The following is a 25240-nucleotide window of genomic DNA, read 5'->3' as shown; positions in this document are numbered from 1 at the left end:
TGATGATGATGTGTGTGTGTGACTCAAATACTGTGTATTAGAATAATTATGTTTATGAAATAAAATGAGACTTGTGTCATAAAATACAAATCAAATTTAAATTTTCAAAATCTCGCCACGTTGAAAATCACAAACACAACACCTTTGTTTCTTGTTTCTCAATCTCGGAGAGTACATTATGTCTCCTTCATACATCCTACGAGGAAACAATGATTATTGAGATTTCTGTATCTCAAGAGATTTCCCAGAAAATATCTGATTGCAACTTTTTATCTGAGCTCAGACTATAATTATTTTACAGCCATGTTTTCACAAAAATTTTGCATACTATTTGCGAAATTAATATATGGTATAATAATTAGTAGATATTAAACAGTATAATTATATATATGACGACTTATAAAAATAAAATCTAGAATTTCCGTACTTATGATCGCAGAGGCTATAATTCCGTCGAAAGACTAGTCTAGAATAAAATATATACAATATTGGCGCGGCTAGATAAGAGATTTGCAAATAATAATGCAAGAATACCATTTTGTGTAAGAAAACATATACTTTCTAAGTAAAATCATGTTTCAAAAATCATACATTTTAAGCTACTAGGTCTAGGCAATAATGTTGGTTGAAGTTTAATGTCTTGTGTAATATAAACAATGCTTCCCATATCACTTTATATTTCTATACTACATAAATACTATACAATCAAATACTCACCGACTTATATCGAAAACCGCTTGACTTATAAAGATGAAGTTTATCACATCATCATATGAGGCTGGCAGCACTGTAGCGCTCAGCGGTCAAGAGGACAACACGTCAACGCGTCGCATAATTGAGAAGAAATTTCTGAAAACATGTAAAATTAAGATTATGGCATATTTGGTAGGCAGGTAGTTTATACTTAGAAAACGTCTGCTAAGAACGTATTTTACGACTAGCGGTGCCCGCGACTTCGTCCGCGTGGAATTTAACAAAAAGTTATTTTTCAGTTCACAGAGTTATAAAATAAATGAATTTCTAAAATAAACGTGCCTTAAATTACTTCTTATTACATAAGCTATCTGCCGGCGAAAGTCCCGTGAAAATCGGTCCAGCCATTTCAGAAATTAGCCGGAAAAATTATTTTGGTATATGTACTGTGTATACATCCATATGCATTGAGTAAAAAGCGGTTATTTTATTTTCACAAACAGACACTCCTATGTTATTTATTTCTATAGATATGGCCGGATTAAAGGGGTCTAAGGGCTGTCGAAAGAAGACGTCCACCTAAAATGGATTTTGTGACAGGGCCAAATTAATGTGATCTAAGGACTCTCGGAAATTTGTAGAAAGTCTTTCAGTTTTTGTGTAAAAAGAAATTGTCTTTTTTAAACCAAAATATACGCTTCAGAGCTTAATCCACAACGCTGGTCCAATGCGGGTTGGTCGATATATTTCCTACTATGAGTAACGATCGCTATTAGGTAAGTGTACCTACATGATAACAACCCGGACCGACGGCTTAACGTGCTCTCTGAGGCATGGTGGGCAGACCCACAAGGACTGCATAAAAACCCAGACCACGGAATACATCTGCATGGCCAATACAAATGTTTGTCATGTGCGGGGATCAAACCCGCAACTGCCAGCGCAACGGCCATCAGTGCTGTGACCGTTGCGCCAACGTGTCGTCAAACCAAAATATATAAATTGTTATTTTTTGCTAGTATATTATTTTCGGTTTTAAAATTGTATTGTTCTAAACTGAAATGTTTCTGGAATTGATCGAAAAAGGCTTATACATAAAGCTGCCCATACTTTTGAACAAACTGGTAAGGAGAAATAAATTATTGGAAATTGGAAACCACAAACGGGTCTTCGCTCTTGAACTTTAGCAGGTTTTAGTTTAATTTTAAATTGTTATAATTTATGCTAAATTTAAATTGAATTTATTTACTTTTTTTGTTTTATTTTAATAGCCATAATTTTTTTTCTATTTTATATTCTATTAGAACTTATTAGAAGAAAATATACAGGTTGTGACTTTAGTAATATTATTCCTTGAACGTGAATTTACGAAATAAGTTGTTTCAAACTCTCGCTATCAAACAAATACCACAACTCCAAAGTTAAAGGTAATGAAGAAAATAAATTTATTTGTAAAAAAAAAAACAAGTTATATATTTTAATCAGAGTTTAAATGCAAGGAAATTATTAATACGTAGCAACTTTTAGCGCAATGATGTGGTCGCAATTGGTAAATTAAAATGTCTTAGTAACATTGTTTGACTGTATATAATAAAATATTTTTCATGTAGTCGAGTTGGAAAGGTGAGTATATCTGAAAGGGCGCGAATGTCCTCGAACCTTCCTTTAGATGCGTAACCCTTGTTCAGCTCCGAATACGAATCGTTACATAATGAGAACGTGAAAAACACTCGCTTCTCACAACTCCTTACTCACAACCTAACAACCTCGAAATGAAAGCTTCTATATATGTAACACAAGCAAAAGTGATCAATGGTTCCCTACAAACAAGACGTCTATTCCTTTGCTCTCCGTCAGTACGTAAAAGAGATACTTCCACGAATTGTCATTTGATATTCAGATAACACAAGAGAAATAATAAGGAATGTCCTTGTTCATATGCGAACACCCATTTATCGCTTAAGATGTTTGACTGAAGACTTAACCGGAGTATTTATTATGTGTGTTGTGTAACATCCGACATCGTCTCTTCTAATTAAAGTCCTTTTGTCATAACTTTGACTGATATGATCTTGATATATAAGCTGTATCTATCCATAGATACAATTATTTACGCGTTATATATACGTATTTAGGCTGCTTACCTCGTAAGTGTCCTTAAGAAAAGTTGACACACACGTGGCATGTCCTAAGAGTCATGCTTTCCAAAAAAACTATAATAATTTTCATCTAAGCATTATTTAGATTGTATTCGTACTCTCATATACCTATGAAATCTCCGTATACTTATGAAAAACTTCATAACATATTAGTCTTCATGTTTTTTGTATAAATTTGTTCTTCATTAAATGTCTGTAATAATAATATAATAATAATAATAATAATAAAACCGTGTGGTTCCCGGCAGAGTAGAATAGGACCACCCCTTCCTACCCCTAGGCTGTCGTAAAAGGCGACTAAGGGCAACAAAAGCTGCATGACACCTACGCAGCCTCCTCGGAGAGCGTGAGTGCCTCTCCAAGTGAGTATATTAGCACTCAAAAAACTAAAATGATGGAGGACAATTTGGAAAGGCGCATAGGGCCGCTGCCTGGGGGACGCCAGGGCGCGTCTGGAGCTGGCGCTGGACGTGGCAGCATGCGGGCCGCCAGCCAACCCCGCCGACCGGCACCACCACCTGACCGGTCGGGTTATCCACCATCCCCACCAGTTGGCTTGGCGACGACAGAGTCCCAAGGGACTCAGCATTCGTTGCCCGCCGCTGGTGGAGTACGTCGCATGAGATGGACACCGAAAATGAACGAGTGCGGACGTGAAACCGGGCGGACTGGCTACCGGGCAGTAATGCACCGCGAGTTCCTACTGCTTGAGCCTACGCTAACTGTTACGGAACAGAACCTGGCAGATCGAGCTCGGTACATCCAACGAAAGGGCATATTTGACGCCGCCGAGCTCGAACGATTTCGACGTGAGGCTGCTCCTGAAGTCGAACCCGTGTCCACGGTGCGCAACGAAGTGTCAACGCAACAAGAAGGCGTTCGTAACGAAGCGCCTGTGGAGGTGATCACTGAGGGAGCAGTCGCCCAAAAAGTAGAACAGATGAGAGGGATCTTGCAAGAGGCGATTTCCGAGACTCGAGGCGCTCCTCTGGAAATGAGACCGCGACTCTCTCGCCTCCCCCTCAATGCCGCGACGCGGAATGCCATTGAGGCAGCCAACAGACTGTTACCGCCCTATTTGGAAGGCAGCCTCAGCTTGGAGGATACGGGTTCTATTCTCTTCGGCGCCGCTCTAGCGGTGCACCGCCTTGTCCGAGCCAAGATCCAGGAGTCTGGACGCGCTACTCATAAGAATAGCGACGTACCAGCCTGGAAGAGGAGAATAGAACGCCGTATCAACCTGGCCAGGGCCCTCATTGGTAGGCTGCTAGCTTTCAGGTCGGGCAACACAAGGCCAAGGATTGTGCGCTCTGTTAGAATAGCCTTCAACGGGCTAGGCATCAGCCTCGATCAGCCTGACATAGCCGATAAACTAACGGAGCGCATCGACGGCCTGAAGCAGAGAATCGCGGCATGGGGTAAGCGCATTCGCAGGTACTCTGAGAGAGTTGAGCGCTTTCGACAAAATCGCCTCTTCGTGAGTGATCAGAAAAGGTTCTATAGAAAGCTGGAGAACCCGATATCGAGCTCTGCATCCCTAAAACCGAGTACGGTTGACCTCGTCGCCTTCTGGCGCAACATATGGTCAGGGGACGTGGAGCACGAGGAGGGCCCTTGGATTGCGGCGGTTCAGGACGCATGTGCTAAAATCGAACCGATGAACCCAATCGCCATCTCTACGGAGGACGTCAGTGGTGCGGTCCGGTGGGCTCCGAACTGGAAAAGTCCGGGGGCCGACGATCTGCATCACTACTGGCTGAAAGGGCTCTCGGTCTGCCATGCGACCTTGGCTCGACAATACCAAGAGGCAATAGATCGGAAGACACTCCCGAACCTTTTCACTACCGGGATCACTCACTTAGCTCCTAAGTCCACCAACACCGCAGATCCCACCAACTACCGCCCCATAACGTGTCTGACCTCCATCTACAAGACACTGACGTCCGTTCTGAGCTGTAAGATCTCACGACATATTGGTGAGTTTAATATCTTGTCTGCAGCTCAGAACGCATGTCGTGGAGGCGGTCGCGGTACAAAGGAGCTCCTTCTCATCGACTCTGTGGCGGGCCAGCTTGTCAGACGCAACCGTCGGAACTTTTCAGCCGCCTGGATCGACTACAAAAAGGCTTTCGACTCGGTACCTCATTCATGGCTCCTGAGGGTCCTCGAGCTGTACAAGGTTGACCAGGCAGTTCGAGACTTCCTCGGAGTATGTATGGGGCAATGGAGCACGATCCTATGTCTCCAGGGCGAGCGACTGACGGGTGCGGATGACCCAATCAGGATACGGAGGGGTATTTTCCAGGGTGATTGCCTGAGTCCACTATGGTTCTGCTTGTCCTTGAACCCTCTAAGCACCCTGCTGGAGCGTTCGGGGACTGGCTTTCAGTTTCGGAGAGGAGGTACTAAAGTCTCCCACCTTCTCTACATGGACGACCTCAAATTGCTGGCACCTAACGCTGCACGCCTGCAGGAACTGCTGAAAATCACTACGGAGTTCAGCAGTTCCATCAGGATGCAGCTTGGAGTGGATAAGTGTGCGGTCGTGCATGTGGACAGGGGTCAGGTGACTCAATCGTCGCAGCTTAGTCTCGAATTAACATCATTCAAGACCCTTTCCGAAGCTGAATCTTACCGGTATCTGGGTATGTCACAATGCATAGGGGTGAAGGAAGTGGACATGAAACAGGCAGTTTGTGAAATCTTTTTTGAACGGCTGACAAAAGTTCTTCGGAGCTACTTGTCTGGAGCCAACAAGGTCCGAGCCTATAACGCTTGGGTCATGCCCACTCTCTTGTACACCTTTGGCATACTCAGATGGACTCAGACCGAACTCGACGCCCTGGACAGAAGAGTCCGCACAACTATGACGCACCATCGCATGCACCACCCTAAGTCGTCGGTCATGAGACTGTACATCTCGCGGAAGTGTGGTGGTCGAGGCATGTTAAGCGCTAATATTAATAATAATAAATACTCTTTATTGTACACCACAAAGAAACATTACAACAAAAGTGATACATGAAAAGAAAGATGTACAAAGGCGGTCTTATCGCTAAGAGCGATTTCTTCCAGACAACCTTTGGGCATAGGACATAGCGAAGAAAAAGAGAAGCGGTAGGGAAGTGTACAAACAGTTGATAAAGAATTGGCATATAGTTAACAAGCAGTACGATATTAATAGAAGTAAATATACATATACACATACATATACACACAATATACATACACATACATATATACAAATAAATATATACATATATACTACATAAACAAATACTACATAATATATATATTTATGGAGCTGATAATGATAATTATGAAGTATTTAGTGACAAAAAATGCGCCTTTAGATATTTTTTAAAACAGGCAAGAGATTGAGCTTTTCTTACAGAGAGAGGAAGAGAGTTCCAAAGTTGTACAGCTTTAACAGAAAAGGAGTTTGAATAAAAGGAAGTAGTATGAGAAGGAGTTTTGAGTGTTAAGGTTGAAGATGACCTGAGGGAACGTTCATGAGTGTCACAGAGAAGCTCAAAGCGATTTTTTAGATAACGCGGTGTATCTGGATGGAAAAGTACACAATATAGTAAAGAAAGGATGTGAGTATTCCTGCGAAAGCGGATAGGGAGCCACTTGAGTTGATTACGAAAATCGGAGACATCGTCATATTTGCGAAGACCAAATATGAACCCTATGCAGAGATTCTGGAGGCGCTCAAGCTTATTTAACTGCTCCTCTTTAAGGTCTAGGTAACAAATATCAGCATAGTCAAGAATCGGTAGTAGGAGTGACTGTGCTAACGCAATTTTGGTAGGCATAGGAAGAACATATTGAAGCCGACGGAGGGATCTGATAGCTGCGAATAATTTGCGACTTAACTCACTCAGTTGATGCGTCCACGCGAGGTGACTGTCAAAAATTACGCTAAGACCATGCATAACCGCGAGGTGTGCAGCCTCAGGGCCTACTTTGAAACGAGACGGGACAGCGCTTTTCATGGTGACGTTTCAATGTGTGACAAAGGACTAACCCCCCTAGCCTTGGCCAAAGAGAACTGGCAGAAACCGGTCGTACTGAGCACCTCTGACCGGGAGACCGTATGGATGGAGAAGGAACTGCATGGACGGTTCTACAAGGCGCTTCACGCACCACACGTGGACAGTAAGGCCTCCGTGCAGTGGCTGCGATTCGGCGACCTCTTTGGGGAAACCGAAGGTTTTGTCTGTGCAATACAAGATCAGGTGGTCAAGACGAACAACTACCGAAAGCACGTCCTGAAGGATGGCACTCCCGACTTCTGTCGAGCCTGTCGTCATCCCGATGAGTCACTCAGGCATGTGCTTTCGGGTTGTTCCGCGCTTGCTAATACTGAGTACTTGCACAGACACAACCAAGTGGCCAAGATTCTCCACCAAGAGCTTGCTCTTATGTACGGTCTCCTGGAACAGAAGATGCCGTATTACCAATACTTACCGGTGCCAGTACTCGAACGCGACGGAGTCCGGCTCTACTGGGACCTGCCTATCGCCACAGACAGGACGATACTGGCGAACAAGCCTGATATAGGGGTGATGGACAGGGCACGGTCGAGGGTATTTTTAGTGGACATCACCGTCCCGCATGACGAGAACCTCGTGAAAGCCGAGACTGAGAAAAAATGTAAATATCTGGATGTGGCGCACGAGATTGTCGACATGTGGGGTGTGGGGTCTGCTGAAATAATCCCTATCGTAATATCTGCCAATGGTTTGATCCCGGTTAGCCTCGCTCACCATCTGAGGCAACTGGGGATCCGGGACGGTTCGCTCGCAGCCAGGATGCAGAAGGCGGTGTTACTTGACTCGGCTAGGATTGTCCGCCGGTTTCTCAGCCTACAGCCCTAACCCCCGGCCGTTTGATCTCCCTGCCGGGGCGTATTCCTCCACCCGCTTATATTTATATATGTAAGTATAAGTAAATTTACTATATAATTATATAAGTAGTTATTATAATATATGTATCTATTATGTATTGGGCGGGCGGAGTGACATTCATTAGAATAATAATAATATAATATTTGTTTATTTATGTTAAATAAAACACGGATTTCTGGATTTTTAATATTTCAACCACTAAGTGTTACTCAGTTAATTAATATTAATTTCATATAACGTAATAATAATAAATCAAAAAAAAATTAATAAATCAAATTCAGCTAAATGAAATATCTAAAAAGGAAAAGATCTCGAACATTAACATAATATAATCATGTTTCATGTTATATGTCGTTCGATTTTAAGCTTATTATTATTGATTTCAGTAACCTTTCTAAGTACCAAGAATAATTTAAAAAAAAAAAAGATTTTTGAGCCTTTATTATAATATACATATATATATATATATATATATATATATACTAGCTGTGCCCGCGGCTTCGCCCGCGTTGAAATTAATGTGTCACAAAGTTTTCCCGGCAAAATTATAGTTAAACTCTCATCAAAATCGGCTTAGCGGTTCCGTAAACCTTCCTATTAGCCCTCTCTCCAATGGTGAAACCGCATGAAAATCCGTTCAGTAGATTTTGAGCAAATCGGTCAGATACACTTTTGGGGACTTTGTTTTATAATACACTAACTGTTGCCCGCGATTACGTCCGCGTGGTTATGAAGATATGCATTACCATTAAGTTGTTTAACGCAAATTATTTTTTTATTTCAGTCACTTGAAATGCTTATCAATCTGAGTAACTTCTTAAAAGGCACAATTTAGTATAATTTAATAGTTATTTTTATAAAACCTCTCTATACACCACATTTTATTTTCAGGCTGTATATGTTTCATACAAACTATCAACCCCATTAAACCCCCTTAGCGGTAGAATATCGTAAAATCCGTTCTTAGCGGACGTCTGCTAACTATAATCTACCTCCGTGCCAAATTTTATCTTTGTCCAACCTGGATGGATAGACCATCCAGCATTTTTTGAGTTCTCGTGATGAGTGAGTTAGTGACCTTTCTCTTTTATATTTATAGATTACGATGCATTATTTAGACACCTCCTCACCATCTGTAGAGCGTATATTTTAAATTTCAAGTCTCTTACTTCAAAAACATAAGACTTTCATACAAACTTCCGACCCTCGTTTTATCCCTTTAGATTAACGGATGCCTACGGCCTATAAGGAACGTACCTGCCAAATTTCAAGTTTATAGCTGTTATAGTTTTGGAGGTTTTGTGATAAGTGAGTCAACCTACCATCTCCCGTTTTAACTCAAAAAGAGAGTTGATTTCTAAGATACATTATTTGGACACCTTTTCATCATCTATAAGGTATACATTTTAAATCTCAAGTCTCTTACTTCAAAAACATGGGACTTTCACACAAACTTCCAACCCCCGTTTTACCCCCTTAAGGGTCGAATTTCATAAAATCAGTTCTTAAAAAATGTCTGCGCCCTGTAAGGAGCCTATTTGCTAAATTTCAAGTTTGTAGGTGTTATAGTTTCGGAGATTTCGTGATGAGTGAGTCAACCTACGATCCCCCGTTTTAACCCCAAAAAGGAGTTGATTTCTAAAGATACATTATTTGGACACCTTTTCACCATCTATAGAGCTTACATTTTAAATTTCAAGTCTCTTACTTCAAAAACATAGGACTTTCGTACAAACTTCCAACCCCCGTTTTATCCCCCTAGGGGTCGAGTTTCGTAAAATTTGTTCTTAGCGGATGTTTACGCTCTATAAGGAACCTACCTATCAAACGTCAAATTTGTAGCTGTTATAGTTTCAGAGATTTCGTGGTGAGTGAGTTAACCTACCATCCCCCGTTTTAACCCCAAAAGGGAGTTGATTTCTAAAGATAGATTATTTGGACTCCTTCTCATTATCTATAAGGCATACATTTTAAATTTCAAGTCTCTTACTTCAAAATCATGGGACTTTCATACAAACTTCCAACCCCCGTTTTATCCCCTTAGGGGTTGAATTTCGTAAAATCCGTTCTTAGCGGATGTTTACACTCTATAAGGAGCCTTCCTGCCAAATTTCAAGTTTGTAGGTGTTATAGTTTCGGAGATTTCGTGATAAGTGAGTCAACCTACCATCCCCCGATTCAACCCCAAAAGGGAGTTGATTTCTAAAGATATATTATTTGAACACCTTCTCATCATCTATAGAGCATACATTTTAAATTTCAAGTCTCTTACTTCAAAATCATAGGACGTTCATACGAACTTGCAACCCCCATTTCACCCCGTTAGGGGTCGAGTTTCGTAAAATCCGTTCTTAGCGGATGCCTACGTCTTATAAGGAGCCTACCTGCCAAATTTCAAGTTTGTAGGTGTTATAGTTTCGGAGATTTCGTGATGAATGACCTTTCGCGTTTATATATATTATAGATATATTTCTTTGATATTAAATACTTTTGTTTTGTACACGTTACCCACAACCTAGCCTGTAATTAAATGTTTGTCTGATTGTTTAATATATTGACTCTTGAGTCAAAATAATAAATATACAAATAAGATTATATTAATAACTCGTCAATTAGCTTATTTTATGATTAAATTATATTTATACATAAACAGACAAACACTACAACTTTATGACACTAATACATATAACTTTCAAAACAATTGTGTCTTCATCACAAGTTTGACATTAAACCAGTGACATAGAGTACGTTACAGTTGATATGACCCTTACAGAATCCAGTGAGAAATTAATAGTTCTTTGTCTAAAGTTGTTGTAACATGTAAACATATAGAGTTGTCACTGTAAAATATTTTAGGCGAAGTAACTCCAAAAAGTATGGTAAATTAGAATTAAAATTTAGAAAAAAAATTGATGAATACGATAAAAAAGTTCTCGAACATATAATAGTTAACTGTTTTAACTAATAATATTAAAGATTTCTTTTATATGCAATATCTTATTTAAATAAAATAAATCGCCATAATGAATTAACATAATGCGCGTAACTTCCTAATGACAGCCCAAATTGAACATTTTTTTTTTGTCATAATATCGTTTGGCCAGGTTTCTCTTAAAGAAAACTTTAAAAAATCGATATTTACAAAGACATATGGTAGTATGAAATTCGACGGGTTAGCTATTAATTTTAATGAATTAATATATTCATTTATTTTTATGTTATTAATCAGATAAACAGCAAATTTCAAAAATGCATCGGATACGCTTTCATTGCACGTCGAATCCTTCGAATAAATTGCACCAAAGAGCCACGTTCTTCAATATAAGGCAAATAAATGACCTTACAACGTTCGATAAAATGAGAAAAGAATTTATAGGTGCTCAGGAAAATTCATGTAAAACATCTTAGAACTTCAAAAGATTTTACCTTATACAACCGATAAGAAAATGAAAAAAAAAAAACATTAAAGAAATCGTATAAGGAAAGATTGCTTACAAAAAAAAAACATATTGTTCGCATTTTAAAAATAATTTTGTATCCTTTTTTTATTTCAATAATTTCTTTTTTTGTTTAAAGTAATTGTAGTAGAAACTTATATTGTCCATTTTTATTATTAATGTTAATATAATGTTCGTTAGACTTTAGTTACCTACTTGTGGAATTTCGTGAAATTCTCCAAAGTAAGTTAGCCAAGCACTAAAATTTTTGATGGTCAGAGAAAGTTAATAAAAAAAAATGATATATAGGAGTTTGTCACAACAATTTTACTCTTTCTCAATAAAAAAAGTTCTCAAACGTGAATGAAATCTATTAGACAAACGATAAGACTACCCATATACTTAATAGTTGCTCAAAAATAAACTATAAATATTGTTAATCTTTTCTCTTTTAAATTTGTTAACAAATTTTTAATCTAAACAAATATTAGACTATACAGAATGTATCCAAACGATATGTATGTATACAATAATTGTATTTGCAGGCAAACGAAAAAAAACCGACTTCAATTATATCGACAAGTAATACAACGTAGGTAGACGAAAAATTAATCAAGTAAATACGCATTATCAAAGATTACTCCAAAAGTTGTAATCAAATCTCGATGAAATTTAAATATGACCACATGATAAATATCGGCTTTCGATTAAATTAAAAATTATCAAAATTGGTAAATCCAGTAAAAAGTTATGCGGATTTTCGAGTTTCCCTCGATTTCTTTGGGATCCCATCATCAAATCCTGGTTTCCTTACCACACCAGGGATATCTCCTTTCCAACAAAAAAAGAATTATCAAAATCGGTTCATAAACGACGAAGTTATCCACGAACATACATTAAATATATATATATATATATATAACCGTAAATATATATATATAGATTAAGATATATATATAGAGAAGATTTACTGCTGAACTTATTATAAAATACTGCTTTTATTTGCACCTTAAACAGTTCGTAGTACATGTAGTTTCATTCGGCAATACAATCGGTTGTATCTAAAGATACGACGAACTAGCATTTTACTATTACTAGTATGAAAAAAATATATGACTTAATCACTTAGCAGATGCTAAAGTTAAGGGATAGGCGACATCATCAACCCCGGCTAAATGTCCATGTTTCTACTTGAATGGCAATGAGATCCAGTTAAACTTTGCTGATGGGCTATTGAATTAGCATCAAGTAGACATTACACGCTCGCGACAGTACCTTCTTTATAAAATATGCTCAATCCTGTGCGAGATATTAAAACCTTACTGACATTTTCTGATCTTATTTGTTCTACCTTATTAAATACGTATGGATCTTGAAAATGAGAAAAATATCAAGTAGTGTAACAAAATTAGATTAAAATCAGAATATGTTAAATAACGCACCTGTCACTAGAGGCGCTGATCTCAGTCACATCAAGCTATCAAAGTTAAACGGAAGAATGAATATGGGCTACCAATTGTCAAAATGAAGAAAGTACTAGTCTCTAGTACTTAGCTCGTGCACGCTCTTCATGAGTATCCTTATACTGTGTCTATTGACCGGTATCTTTCAAAACGTCGTAGATTGAATACGTTTCTGTTTTCAACTCGTTACAATAAATATTATTCTACGCAAAGTCCCTCTTTTACTACCTTTCTACCTGTCCGTTCGTCGTGTTATTGTGTCGTATCGTGTTGTCGCATCCTCGTCGTGCTGCCGTAGCTGTATGTCCGTGTTTTCGTGTCGTCTTGCCGCAACTGCATCGCTTGCGTCTTTTCAACTGCAACATGTCTTTGAAATAGTCAGTTGTGATTAATACTTGGTGCATTTATAGTTGTATTTGACTCAAAATGTCTAAGGGCCGTCTAAGTTAAATTTATTAGTATCTATACATATAATAAAATGGTAGGAAAGTCAAAACTGTACATTGAATATTTTTTAAAACAATACTAGGGGTGTGATCTACAATCGATACCGAAGCCAAAAATATAGTTTTTAGAATTTTTGTCTGTTTGTCTGTATGCATGTCCGGGATAAACTCAAAAAGTACTGCATGGATTTACTTCAGATTTGGCACGAATATTATTAAGAAGTCGGGTCAACATATAGGCTACATATATTATCACGCCGCGTTGGCGCAACGGTTACAGCCATGGATTTTACCTGTTGCGCTGATGGTTGCGGGCTCGATCCCCACACATGACAAACCTTTGTATTGGCCATACAGGTGTTTGTCGTGGTCTGGGTGTTTGTGCAGTCCTTGTGAGTCTCCCCACCGTCTCGGAGAGCACATTAAGCCGTCGGTCCCGGTTGTTATCATGTACACCTGATAGCGATCGTTACTCATAGTAGGGAATATATCCGCCAACCCACATTGGAGCAGCGTGGTGCTCTGATCAGCTCTGATCCTTCTCTTACATGGAGAAAGAGGCCTATGCCCAGTAGCTTTTTTTTGTTATCGCAGGGGAACCCATTTACGGGTGATATCCAAGACGCCCGGGTAGGCAGTCCTAGACCGTATGTCGGCTTCAACACTTGGTGGTGCACTACCGACCAAACCCCTGCGGAAGCCTTCAGCCGCTTTAATTGGAGGGTCCCGGATCTGCAGGCAACAGGATCCCTTCAGAGACCGGCTGGCCTCGGCAAAAAGGCCAGACTTCTCCTCCATGGGGACTATCCGGCTCACCTCTGAATAATCCCGACGACGCCGTGTCTAGCAGGACCGGATTCCCATCCCGGCCCGACACGACCACAAGGGCCTAGGAGGCGCATTAAGTAGCGCCTCCTAGGCACCCTTGTTCGTCGCCTGCGGACGGAGGCCTCGTCGATGGCCTCCTCTCTCATCCGCTCATCGTTCTCCTTCTGGGACATTAGTATCTCGCAGAAGGAGACCATCGCCGTCCAGGACTCGTCGTCGCCGAGCATCGCGGTGATGACGCAAGGCAGTGACAAGTCCCCTCCGAGGAATATCGTCAGATCGCGATGCAGTGCCGCTCATCTCGGGTACACCTCGAAGGTGTGCTGGGCAGAGTCCACCGCCGCGCCACAATCGTGACATCCAATCGTCGGCTCCTTTTGGGCCGTCCGACACAACTATTCACCAAAGCAGCCGTGCCCGGTGAGAACTTGCGTCAGACGGAAGGTGAGGGGCTTGCGCTTACGGTGCATCCACCGCTCAAGGACCAGGTGCAAGGTAGCCGTTACACGTGTGCCATACGGCTGCTCTGCCAGGTCTTCCCCCCACCTCCGCATTAATGCTTCTTGCCCCATCCGGCGCACCCGTAGGATCCCGTCCAACGCGGGGTTCTCACCGAGAGCCCTCCTACCCAAGATGTATGAGTAGATCTCGGCAAGGACCTCCACTACGAGCTCCCACGGGGGGTCTGAAGCCCACGAACCGCACGGTACCCCGGATCACCCTCACCGCGATGATCCTCTGCGCCGACCGTAGTGCGGCCTTATTCCTCGCAGTGAGGCGATCTGCCCAAACCGTCGCCATACTCCGGCAGACTCCGGAATATAGCTGCCTGCAGGCGGCGCTGAGTCCTCCGAGGTTCGGGAGGAGTCTGCCCAGTGCACTCGCCACCTTCACGACCTTCGGTCCCACCATAGCGAATTGTGGGCCGAAGGTCCACCCTCCGTCAAGGATGAGCCCCAAATATTTCATTTGGGGGCTCATCCTGACCCTCCCCTCTCCGATCTGCAGGGTAGCCCCCGGTGGGGGTCCCTTGTGTCCGGTCCTGCGGAAGAAGAGGGCTTCGGTCTTTTCAATTCTGACACGAAGCCCCAAACTCTTTACGCGGCTGATCACGAGGTCGAGTCCGACCTCAGCCAGCCGCGCCGCCTCCTTATAGATTTGAAGACCAAGACCCTTCTAGACCCCCGGGAACTGGCCAGACCGCAGGCAGCGGTCAAACAGTTCCCGAAGGCTATCGCCGAGGTGCCCGAGAGCGATCATGCCCAGTAGTGGGATATTACAGGTTGAAGCGATATTATCACGCTATCACCTACGGGGAACGAGCAGTGAACCTTTATTTCTTTAATGCACTCTTTAACAACGTGTAATGTAACGACGCATATTTGAATGTTCTTGTTATTATGTTAATAACCATGCTATAAGCTAGCTTCACACTATAAATAAAGACATTCTGTAGTATATTTAGTAAAAGCATTGCACCCGTGCGAAGCCGGGGCGGGTCGCTAGTTTTAAATAATCTATCTCTTGATGCTATTCCGTAACAATGCACTTTTAGCTTTTATTAATTTCCAGTGTTTTGCTCTTATGTTTAAACTACTATTTTCCCAAAAAGTCTTAGTAAGATAACATCGACAAAAATGTAATCTGTCTTGAAACGTAACGCTTGATAAGCAATTTTTTTTTGTTTGTATCCATAATTATTGTAAATGTAACTGCTAAAATAAGTAATAAAACTGAAGCTAAATTAAACATGAAAAAGAGATATATATTATATAGATAGATAGATAGATAGATAAATAGATACTCTTTATTATACACAACAACAATCAACACAATAACATATTACAAATAAAAAAAAAAACAGTGTACAAAGGTGGTCTTATCGCTAGAGTAGCGATCTCTTCCAGACAACCTTTGGGCATATAGGACACAGCGTAGTGAAAGCGGTATATATTAACAAGCAAGTCCTGTTAACATTCATTTTTAATCGACTTCAAAAAAAGGAGGAGGTTAGTCAATTTGACCGTATATATGTTTTTTTTATGTATGTTCGGGGATAACTCCGTCGTTTATGGGCCGATTTCAATCATTCTTTTTTTGTTGAAAAGGAGATATCCCTAGTTTGGTACCATGATAAGGATACCAGTATCTGATGATGGAATCTAAGAGAAATCGAGGGAAACTCTCGAAAATCCGCATAACTTTTTGCTGGGTGTACCGATTTTCATGATTTTTGATTTAATCGAAAGCCGATGTTTAACATGTGGTCATATTTAAATTTCATCGAGATCTGATTACAACTTTTGGAGTAATCTTTGATAATGCGTATTTACTTGACATTTTTATTGTCTACCTACGTTGTATTACGAATTAATTGACGTCGGTTTTTCTTCGTTTGCCTGCAAACACAATTATTAAAAACTTTATAAAACCCGTGTTGTAACATCATTCTTTTTATATCAAAGCATGATAATAGTAAAAAAAATCTAAACATTGTTAAATTGTGCAACATAACAATTTTTAGTTCACATTATTCATATAAAATTTTGCATAGCTAAAAATATAAATAACGACGAAAAATCTTAATAAAAATGCAGTTCATTCACGTTTGTAGATAACGGGTAGGCTTCAAAGCATCCGATAAGCGAAATGAGCTCAAGCCGCTGGGAACGCGTAGTTTGGCCTGGGGAAATTTATTTAATTTAATGGACTGTATTTTTACACGCGTGCACAGAAAACGAGCAAGTTCTTTGTGGCTCCTATTTACGATGTTCTTTAATATAAAAACACTGAGAACTATATTACAGAGAAAAATATTCCATGTTATATAGTTTTGTTTGGCATTTTTAATGTTTAAATTTTAAAGTTTTATTAGTATATAGTTAGTTTTATTGTATCTTTGTATAATTTTATTAATGCTTAAGGCACTTGAAAAATCTAAATTGCTAAATAAAAGGTTAGGAATCATTTGTTAAATTTCAGTCTTTATAGTAATAGTCAAATTCAAACCCTTTTACTAATATTTTATAATTCAAAACTTTGTGCTTCTACTGTATCGGATTTTCAAAATTTTATTCACATAGTATATTTTATACTGGTACTATGTTATGTTAATAATTTTTTGATTAAACTATATACATCCAAAATATATTTCTTTGATTTATTGATCTATTTCTGAATATTTTGTTGAATGTAACATGTTTCTGAAAAATAATTTACAAAAACACCATATCTCAAAAAAACTAAAACATTTTGTTTGCGTGGTAAATGAAGTAATGAATAAATAATACACACTGTTTTAGCAATAGAAAGAAATTCTTTGCTCTACAGTATGAAATTACAAGTCACCAGATAATAAGTTTTGTATGAGGTAGAAACAAATCTTAGTTAAGGTATTTGTGTTATAAGTAACTATAATCTAATTTGTTAATAGTGTTCTAGGTGGTCTAACAAAATTATGTCAGAATTAAGTTAAATATGCTACGTCCTTAAACAACCGAAGCTTTCAATAATAAATTACTTGTCTAGAGGAGCTCCTGAGAATGTAAAGTAAGTATATAATATCCCGTTACAAAGAAGTCTATTGTGCTTAATCATTTAATTCGTTAGAGATAAGGACAACTGAATTTTTATTAAAGTCTTGTTTTAACTTGAGACTTGTTTTATCTGTGTTGACGTTTATGGATATTGATCCCCTTACATAAAGCGTAATATAATGTTTTAGACATTGGCTGAGTTGTATAAGCTATATAGAAAATTTAATCCTGTCTTCTTCATATGGACATTATAAACAAACGTTAAATTGGAAAGTGTCTTTAGTACAGAATCTATCAATGATTTTATTAAGTGTATGTTAACGTAAATAATAGTATTTCACTTTACATTGCCCAGTGTGCAGTAACCTGCACGTACATGTGTGTATTAGTTGCATAATATTTTAAACAGTTAAAATATTTGACAATTAAATCATATTTTCCAGTTCAATCAGTAAGAATGATAAACTGTAAAATCCTTTAGGTTTTTCTTATGTTTTTCTTTAACCTATTTCGCGCTTACTGACGAAAGAAATTCACCGGAAACCCACAATGAACGCGATATGGAAAATCCGCCAACTTTTTATCGTCATAAAATATAAAGTCCATACCTTATAACATAGATGATAAGGTTGTTATATGCTTAGATTTTATGATAGAGATTAACTTACAGGATATCACGCTACATAGTACATAGTCTTAGATCAACTATTTTATGTTTTTGAAAATTTTATGTAAACCTAAAGACAGGTACCGTATGTACTATTCAAAATAATCTCTTCAGGTTTGTCCGCGATCGAATTTCAATATGTTTAACATATTATTTAATATCGAATAAGACATATATCATCGATCACGTAACTTCAAGTGTGAAACTGCCGGCCTAATGCCAAAGTTAGACCTATTACGCCATTTTTCACAATTTTATTGCGCATACATTGACAGTATCATTTTTTCAGAGTACCACGAAAAATGTATTCATATTTAAATTTTTACAACAATACTGCCTCTATACGCTCATATAAATGTACACAAAACTTTATTTTACGTTATTTTATCGAAAAACTTTAATAATTCAAGACTTATATTTACACGCTTTCCTGAATAAAAATATTCCTTTCTAATACGAAAAGAAAAATGGCAAATTCTTACCTCCCAAACAAATAACCTAAAAGTCCGATTCTGTCATAAAAGTCACATCTTTGTGAGTAACGAGATAACTTACGAAAAAGAAGTATGTCCGCTTTTTTGCTCGGCTACACTTCCACGAGATATTTTATGATAATTTTACAGGAGCTACACGTAGTTGAATATTTCTGTTAAGCCTTAATAAAATCATACTTACAAGTTATTTTTTTTCTTTTTTGGTTTAGCTTCTAATGATTTCTAGGTTTATTTTTTATTTCTAAGCCGAGTTTCCCACTTAGCGACTTCAGCTTATTGTCCGTCGGTTATTGCACGGATGCAACTGTCCTGTTATCGCTCACGTAACATAAACATATAAACACGATCAAAATGGCCCGGAGTAGAGGCTGGAGGAAGTCAAACATTCTATTGTCGAATGGCTACCCTCATGTAAACACCTTGACTTGAGTAAACAATCGTTGACTAAGCTTTACGTGCTGCTACAAATCAAGATCATATAAACTCCATGCAACGTCTCAAGAAAACATTATTCCGGGCTCAAACATAGTAAAAGCTCGTGTAAAATGTTTTAAATTGGTATTACATACTTAAAAAAATTTAAGCATCTGGTTGGAAAAACTGTTTTGTAATAAACGCGAGAGTCCTCGGAGATAAACTGAGGGACTCTCGAAAACATTTAACGGGGGTTAAAGCGGTAGTCGAGACGGCAAGACGGCGTGAGCATCAGAGTGTGCGTTTTGTAAAACTCCACAGCGCTGTAACGAAGCTTGTTAGTGTACTTTTGTAAGGAGATTGTCAGCTGCAGCGAAGACACCTTCCAAGCGAGGACCGTGCAAATGGAACTAATGAGTTCTCTGTTGTTATGTGCACTAGCGACGGTTGTGCCGCAAGCGTTTGGTAAGATTCTTTACGTTAATTCACCTTTAATTTTCTCATATTCCAAGAGAACATAATTAAAAAATTCTGATATTTTACACTTTAACATTTCGCTTGCTCATTAACTTTTACACTTTCTAAATACATGTTTAACATCAAGTAATTAGGCTTTAGTCTTTTTGAACTGTTTACATGTAAATATCAAGTAATAATTGTAATATTTAGTACTTTATATGATTTAAAATGAATAATTAGCTTATTTTGTTTATAGGCAAGAATGATATCAAGTCTATTCATAAAACTGGAGGTAATGTGTCTACCATTTTAAAAAATACATCTTTATTAAATAAAGATCACGTTCTAAACACGAAAACCCCTTCATCAAATAAAGTAGGCGACTTGCAACCTGTTTTTATGGATGTTAATTGCAAAAGTTGTATAGAGTGTATGCAGAGGGCGATAAAATCTCATAAAACGTACAAAAACATAAAAGTCGACGGTGAAAATTTCCACGACGAATTATTTAATCGTGAAAGAAATATACGCGATAAGAGAAAATCGAACGATAGCGTACAAGGAAAATTTGACAAGAAAACGAAAAAAACAAAATCTGTAAGTATAACCAAATATAATGAAAAAGAAAGAATATATGCTCTGAAAGTAATGGAACCAAAAACGCAAGTGTCGTCGAACTTACGTGATAAAAACAAAACAATGACATGCCAAATTTACAGTGTTAAAAAATCGTTTCCTTGTGAATCCCCGGAAGCTGATTTATTTTTGAAAGAGTCGAAGAAGAAAATAAATAAAAGAAATAAAAAGGAAAATAAAAGAGAAAAGGATGTGTCCGCTGTAAAAACGACAGTATTTAGAAAACGTCAAATAGACGAATCACAAGCTCCTGAACAAATAATGCCTTCTATAGAAGAATTTTATTAGCTTTATGTACCTAATAGTAGCTAATAATAACTAATGTACGAGTTTATTATTAGACACGCTAAATTAAATGTTTAACCGTTTCTCACAGATAAATTTTGATCGAATAAAAAAATAATAATACCAAAACAAAAAATAGAAAATAATATCTATACTAAGATTACAAAGTTGAAAGATTAAATTTTTTGTTCATTTTTAAACCCTCAAACTACTGGACCTATATTAAAAATTATTTTAGTAGGAGAAAGAGACAAAAACGCCGACAAAAATGTATGGATGCTATACCTATAATTTAATATTTAAGACTAAAAAAACAATAATTACCGTAATATTTTATCTTACCGCAAATAAGTGTGCTAACGTGTGCGGAAGTTAACTTACAAAAATAGATGTGTGTTATACTATTTTTTTTTTCTTTCATACCTGCTTTGTCCTGACAATTATGGTTACAATAAGATTTCATTGTTATTTCAAAAAGCACCATTTAGTTTTAACTTATACTATTTCTACAAATTTTGTTATACAAAATATTTTTAATAGTAAAAATATTCATAAATATAAATAATAAAAATATTCATAAATGGCTATCCATTAAGTACATTATAACAATACTTATATTTCAAAAAATATTTTTAATGTTTTTTGAAGAATGTGATTGTAATTCGTTCTGTGACTTCAAGTGTTTAGTTGATATGAGTAATTAACATACTAAGCTATAAAGTTGTGTAGTATCTGAATGTCTTAATAATAAAGCTGATTAAAAAAGTTTTTTTTATGAAATCGTTCTGTACTTTTTGTTTATTTTATTTAAAAAATTATTGACAACTTCCTAATTAGCTCTCTGTTCTATAGAAGAACAAATTTAGAAAAATTAGATTACATCTACTTTTTTTTTCAAATAAATATCGGCTTCCATAAAACAGTTTGTTATTTTACAATTGATTGCTTTTAACCAATCTAAAATAACAAATATTTAAATGCATTCAAGCTTATTTTTTGTAGTACCTATAGTTTTTATGTGAAAATTGTAATGTAGCAACTACTGTTTGTCCAAATTAAATAAATAAATAAATATAATGAAAATGACGATATGTGATTAAACGATGAATTAACTTAAATTAATGGTATATATTATATAATAGAATCAGCCTAATTGATTTGCATTCATATATGATTTCAAGTAGGTACTTTAATACAGTTACATTAAAAGTCAATATGAGAACATTTGCTCCTAATTACTTGAGACAGATAAAATCAGGCTATATTATTTGTAGTTAGAAATACTGGCATGATTTCAATAACAATTATTATTTGATTTCTAACTCTATTATGTTAATATAGTTGTGATGGAAGTTACATCGAAGTCGTAGGTCTCGCGTTTGATTTCGGCAATGGAAGGTTTATCCAATTGTTTTTTTTTTTTAGTTTACCTGTTATTCCTTGTGGATAAATAGCAGAATTAGTCTACTCTATTTATCTTCTATTATTTATTTCCATTGGCTATTGTGGGTGATCTATTTATTTGTTTATTGTTAGGAAAAAATTAGTCGCCGAAGAGAAAGAAACGAAATAGTCTGGAAGATAATAATAAGAATATGTAATATAACCCGCCTGTCCAGCGTAACTGTGGGCAAAACACATGAGTTCACGCCATTTTTGACGCTAACTTGTACAGGCCCATGTCCAGCAGTGGACTGTATTAGGCTGAAATGATGATGATGATGATGATGATGATGGTGATGATGATGATGATACCTAACTCTTAAAGATGACAAAAAGGAAGTATAGTATGAAGGCAGTTTTTACTATAAGGAAAAGATGCGTTTATTTTCGGTCAATGACATTGTTTTAGATGTAATTTTTACAGTAAATATGAAAAAATATTAACTTCTTTTATGACGGTTTTTTTTATTTATTTAATATCAAATAGAAGTTAACATAAAAGAAATAAAATAAATAAATACCCGAAGAGGCTTAAGATGATTCACGTTAATTTATTACAATAATGCGTCGTGTACAAAACTGGTCCCTTTTTAGAACCCACATCAACGTGCAGTGAACATACCAATCGAACCCTCCGAGTATATTGTCTAGCATTCGATAGACAGTCGGAATGAAAGAGGATGAAACGCTGAGAAAGTGCGGGTACAATGAAAAAGTTGCGTCAAAAGGATCACGTAGTATGTCAAGTTTTCCGTTATCAGCATTTCAATTGCCCACATTCAACCGAAAAAGTTTTTGGCAATGATTCTCTAACGAGTTCGCCCGATAGTATTCTCCAAACTTTATTACGAACTCTTTTAAAGGCCTCGAATTAATGGTGTAATGGGTTCAGTAATTGCGCCGAGGAGCCGATTGTTCGTTTTGTTCGGTGCAGCGCTGATATCTGAGTAAATAGGTCAATATTTTCCTATAATTAAAATTTTTTGTTTGGTTATTCTTTACGAAATGAATATAAATTGCATATTTTATACATGTGTACAGTGAAAATGAAAATTAAAATGGTTGAAAAATATTCATAGGAGTACAGATTGTTAATAGTGAGCACCTAATTGTAAACAAAATTTTAAACTAAATTAAACGACGAAACTGTGAAATTTACTGTCCCTTCTAATTTGAACATTGTTACTTTATATGACTTGTTAATTCATCAATATAGAAAGTATTTATTGAATTTCTTACTATCACTTGTCAATTTTGTGCATATTTTAAAATTATTATTGATATTCGTAATTTATTTGCTTCTTTAAATAATTAATATGTATTATTAATTATTGATAATATTCTTTTTAAAAATTGTGTTATGAAAAACAAGTAATATGGAACAGATTGCATTATGCCATCTTACTACTATTATAAATCTGAAAGTGTGCATAGATAGATGTCTTCTCAATTACGTAAGAATGTATAAACGGGTTTGTGTGAAAATTAGCATAGTTATAGTTACTTATAGGTTAATAATTGTCTAGAACACCGCTAGATCACTTTGTGTACAGAAAAATGTAGAGCAAAATTTAAAATAATTGTGTTTGCTTGCAAACGAAAAAACCGATTTCAATTACATCGACAACGTAAGTAGGCGAAAAAATTAACAAACGCACTAGCCTTCACTACGATTTTCGAGGGATCCCCTCGATTTTTCTAGGATTCCATCATCAGATCCTGGCTTTCTTATCATGGTACCTTGGGATATGTCCTTCGCAAAAAAAAAAGAATTATCAAAATCGGTTCATAAACGACTAAGTTATCCCCGAACATATATTAAAAAATATATACGGTCGAATTTAGTAACCTCCTCCTACGTTGATGTCGGATAGTAAATAACATATGGGGTAACATAAAAATTCCCACGCAAATGAAGTTACAGGTAACAGTTAGTTGTTAAATAATCAAATATTTGCCTTGAACTGAACACAAGTGAAACAAAGAGTAAATGTTTAACTTATGAACAACCTACAGTTACACTTTTTACTTAAACAAGTTTTAGCATAAAATCTGTTTAAACGTGCAATATTTTAAAATGTTAAATATTTGTTAATAGTTTTTATTAAACTAATTCGTACATATTTTTTTTCTATATAATATTTCCTACGCAATTACTTTTTTTTTTAATTTGTGTAATTACTGCTCGTACTCGTTTGACTAACATTAGGAAATTTTTATACATTAATGTTTCTATGTTCAAAACCATAATTAGGAAGCACGATGCGGTGAGTTAGGGAAGCCAGCGACAAGTGATCACATTTCCGTCGTAATGGTAATTACTAGGTTTAAAACAGCAATTAAAGCTGTAATATCTGTATCAGCGATTCACAGTTTTATATGCACTTATTTTTGATGCATGTGAGTATCAAAAAAGTGATAACGATTTATGAAGTCATGTAAGTATAGCTAATAGTCTAGTTAGTCGCTTATTAATGATTAAAATAAATTTTTGTTGCTTTTACATGTACATATAATCGTGACAAATTTTTATAGTAATTTCTAATATAAATTATAAAAAAAAATGAATGAATTTTGTATCATAAATGTTTAACATTTAAATATTAAACCGAGTGTAGGCTTAAGGAAATTCTTAATGAGTTTTTACGTTAAGATACAGAAAAATAATATGTTTGCTTGATATTTGAAGACAAATAAAGATGTCGTTAAATTAGACAATGTTTTGATTAATACCTTCAGCATTAATAAAATTCTGTCTGTTAACCGCAACTTTAACCGCATGGCATTTCACTTTTTCCTACATTTCACTGGTTTAAAAAAATAAAACCGCACTACTCGCTTAGTCGGTTAAATTACCGCATGACAAAATACGATGGTGACCTAACCGACCGCCGAACTTAAGTAGACCCGCCCTTTTGAAACCTTTTTTACCTTTTCCTTAGATGATTTCGTTATTTTTAACCGACTTCAAAAAAGGGGTAGGTTACTCAATTCAACCACTCATTCATATGGTGGTATATATATATATATATACGCTTCATTCATATGGTGGTATATATATATATACGCTTCAGCCTGTAATATCCGTAATATCCTACTACTAGACATAGGCCTCTTTCCCCATGTAGGAAAAGGATCAGAGCTTAATCCACCACGCTGCTCCAATGCGGGTTGGCGGATATATTCCCTACTATGAGTAACGATCGCTATCAGGTGTACATGATAACAACTGGGACCGAGCAAGGACGACCAGGAGTACCCATAAGGATTTCATAAACACCCAGACCACGGCAAACACCTGTATGGCCAATAAAAATGTTTTTCATGTGCGGGGATCGAACCAGCAACCGCCAGCGCAACAGGTACA

General features: G+C 36.9%; 1 protein-coding gene across 1 annotated transcript; it reads left to right on the top strand.

Annotated features, from left to right (window-relative positions):
* The first annotated feature begins 19454 nt into the window (after positions 1-19454).
* Positions 19455-20433, top strand: LOC123658883. Its single transcript, XM_045594174.1, has 2 exons — positions 19455-19529; positions 19750-20433. The coding sequence occupies exons 1-2, from the start codon at positions 19455-19457 to the stop codon at positions 20431-20433; spliced, it is 759 nt and encodes a 252-aa protein (XP_045450130.1).
* The last annotated feature ends 4807 nt before the right edge of the window (positions 20434-25240 follow it).

Source organism: Melitaea cinxia, chromosome 13 (assembly GCF_905220565.1).
Source record: "Melitaea cinxia chromosome 13, ilMelCinx1.1, whole genome shotgun sequence".
Taxonomy (NCBI): Eukaryota; Metazoa; Arthropoda; class Insecta; order Lepidoptera; family Nymphalidae; genus Melitaea; species Melitaea cinxia.
This window is presented reverse-complemented; position numbering and strand designations above follow the sequence as displayed.

Coding starts and splice junctions, on each gene's coding strand:
- LOC123658883 (XM_045594174.1), top strand. CDS start 19,455: ATGGAACTAATGAGTTCTCTGTTGTTATGTGCACTAGCGACGGTTGTG. Junction 19,530..19,749: donor CGTTTGGTAAGATTCTTTAC/GTTAATTCACCT, acceptor ATGAATAATTAG/CTTATTTTGTTTATAGGCAA.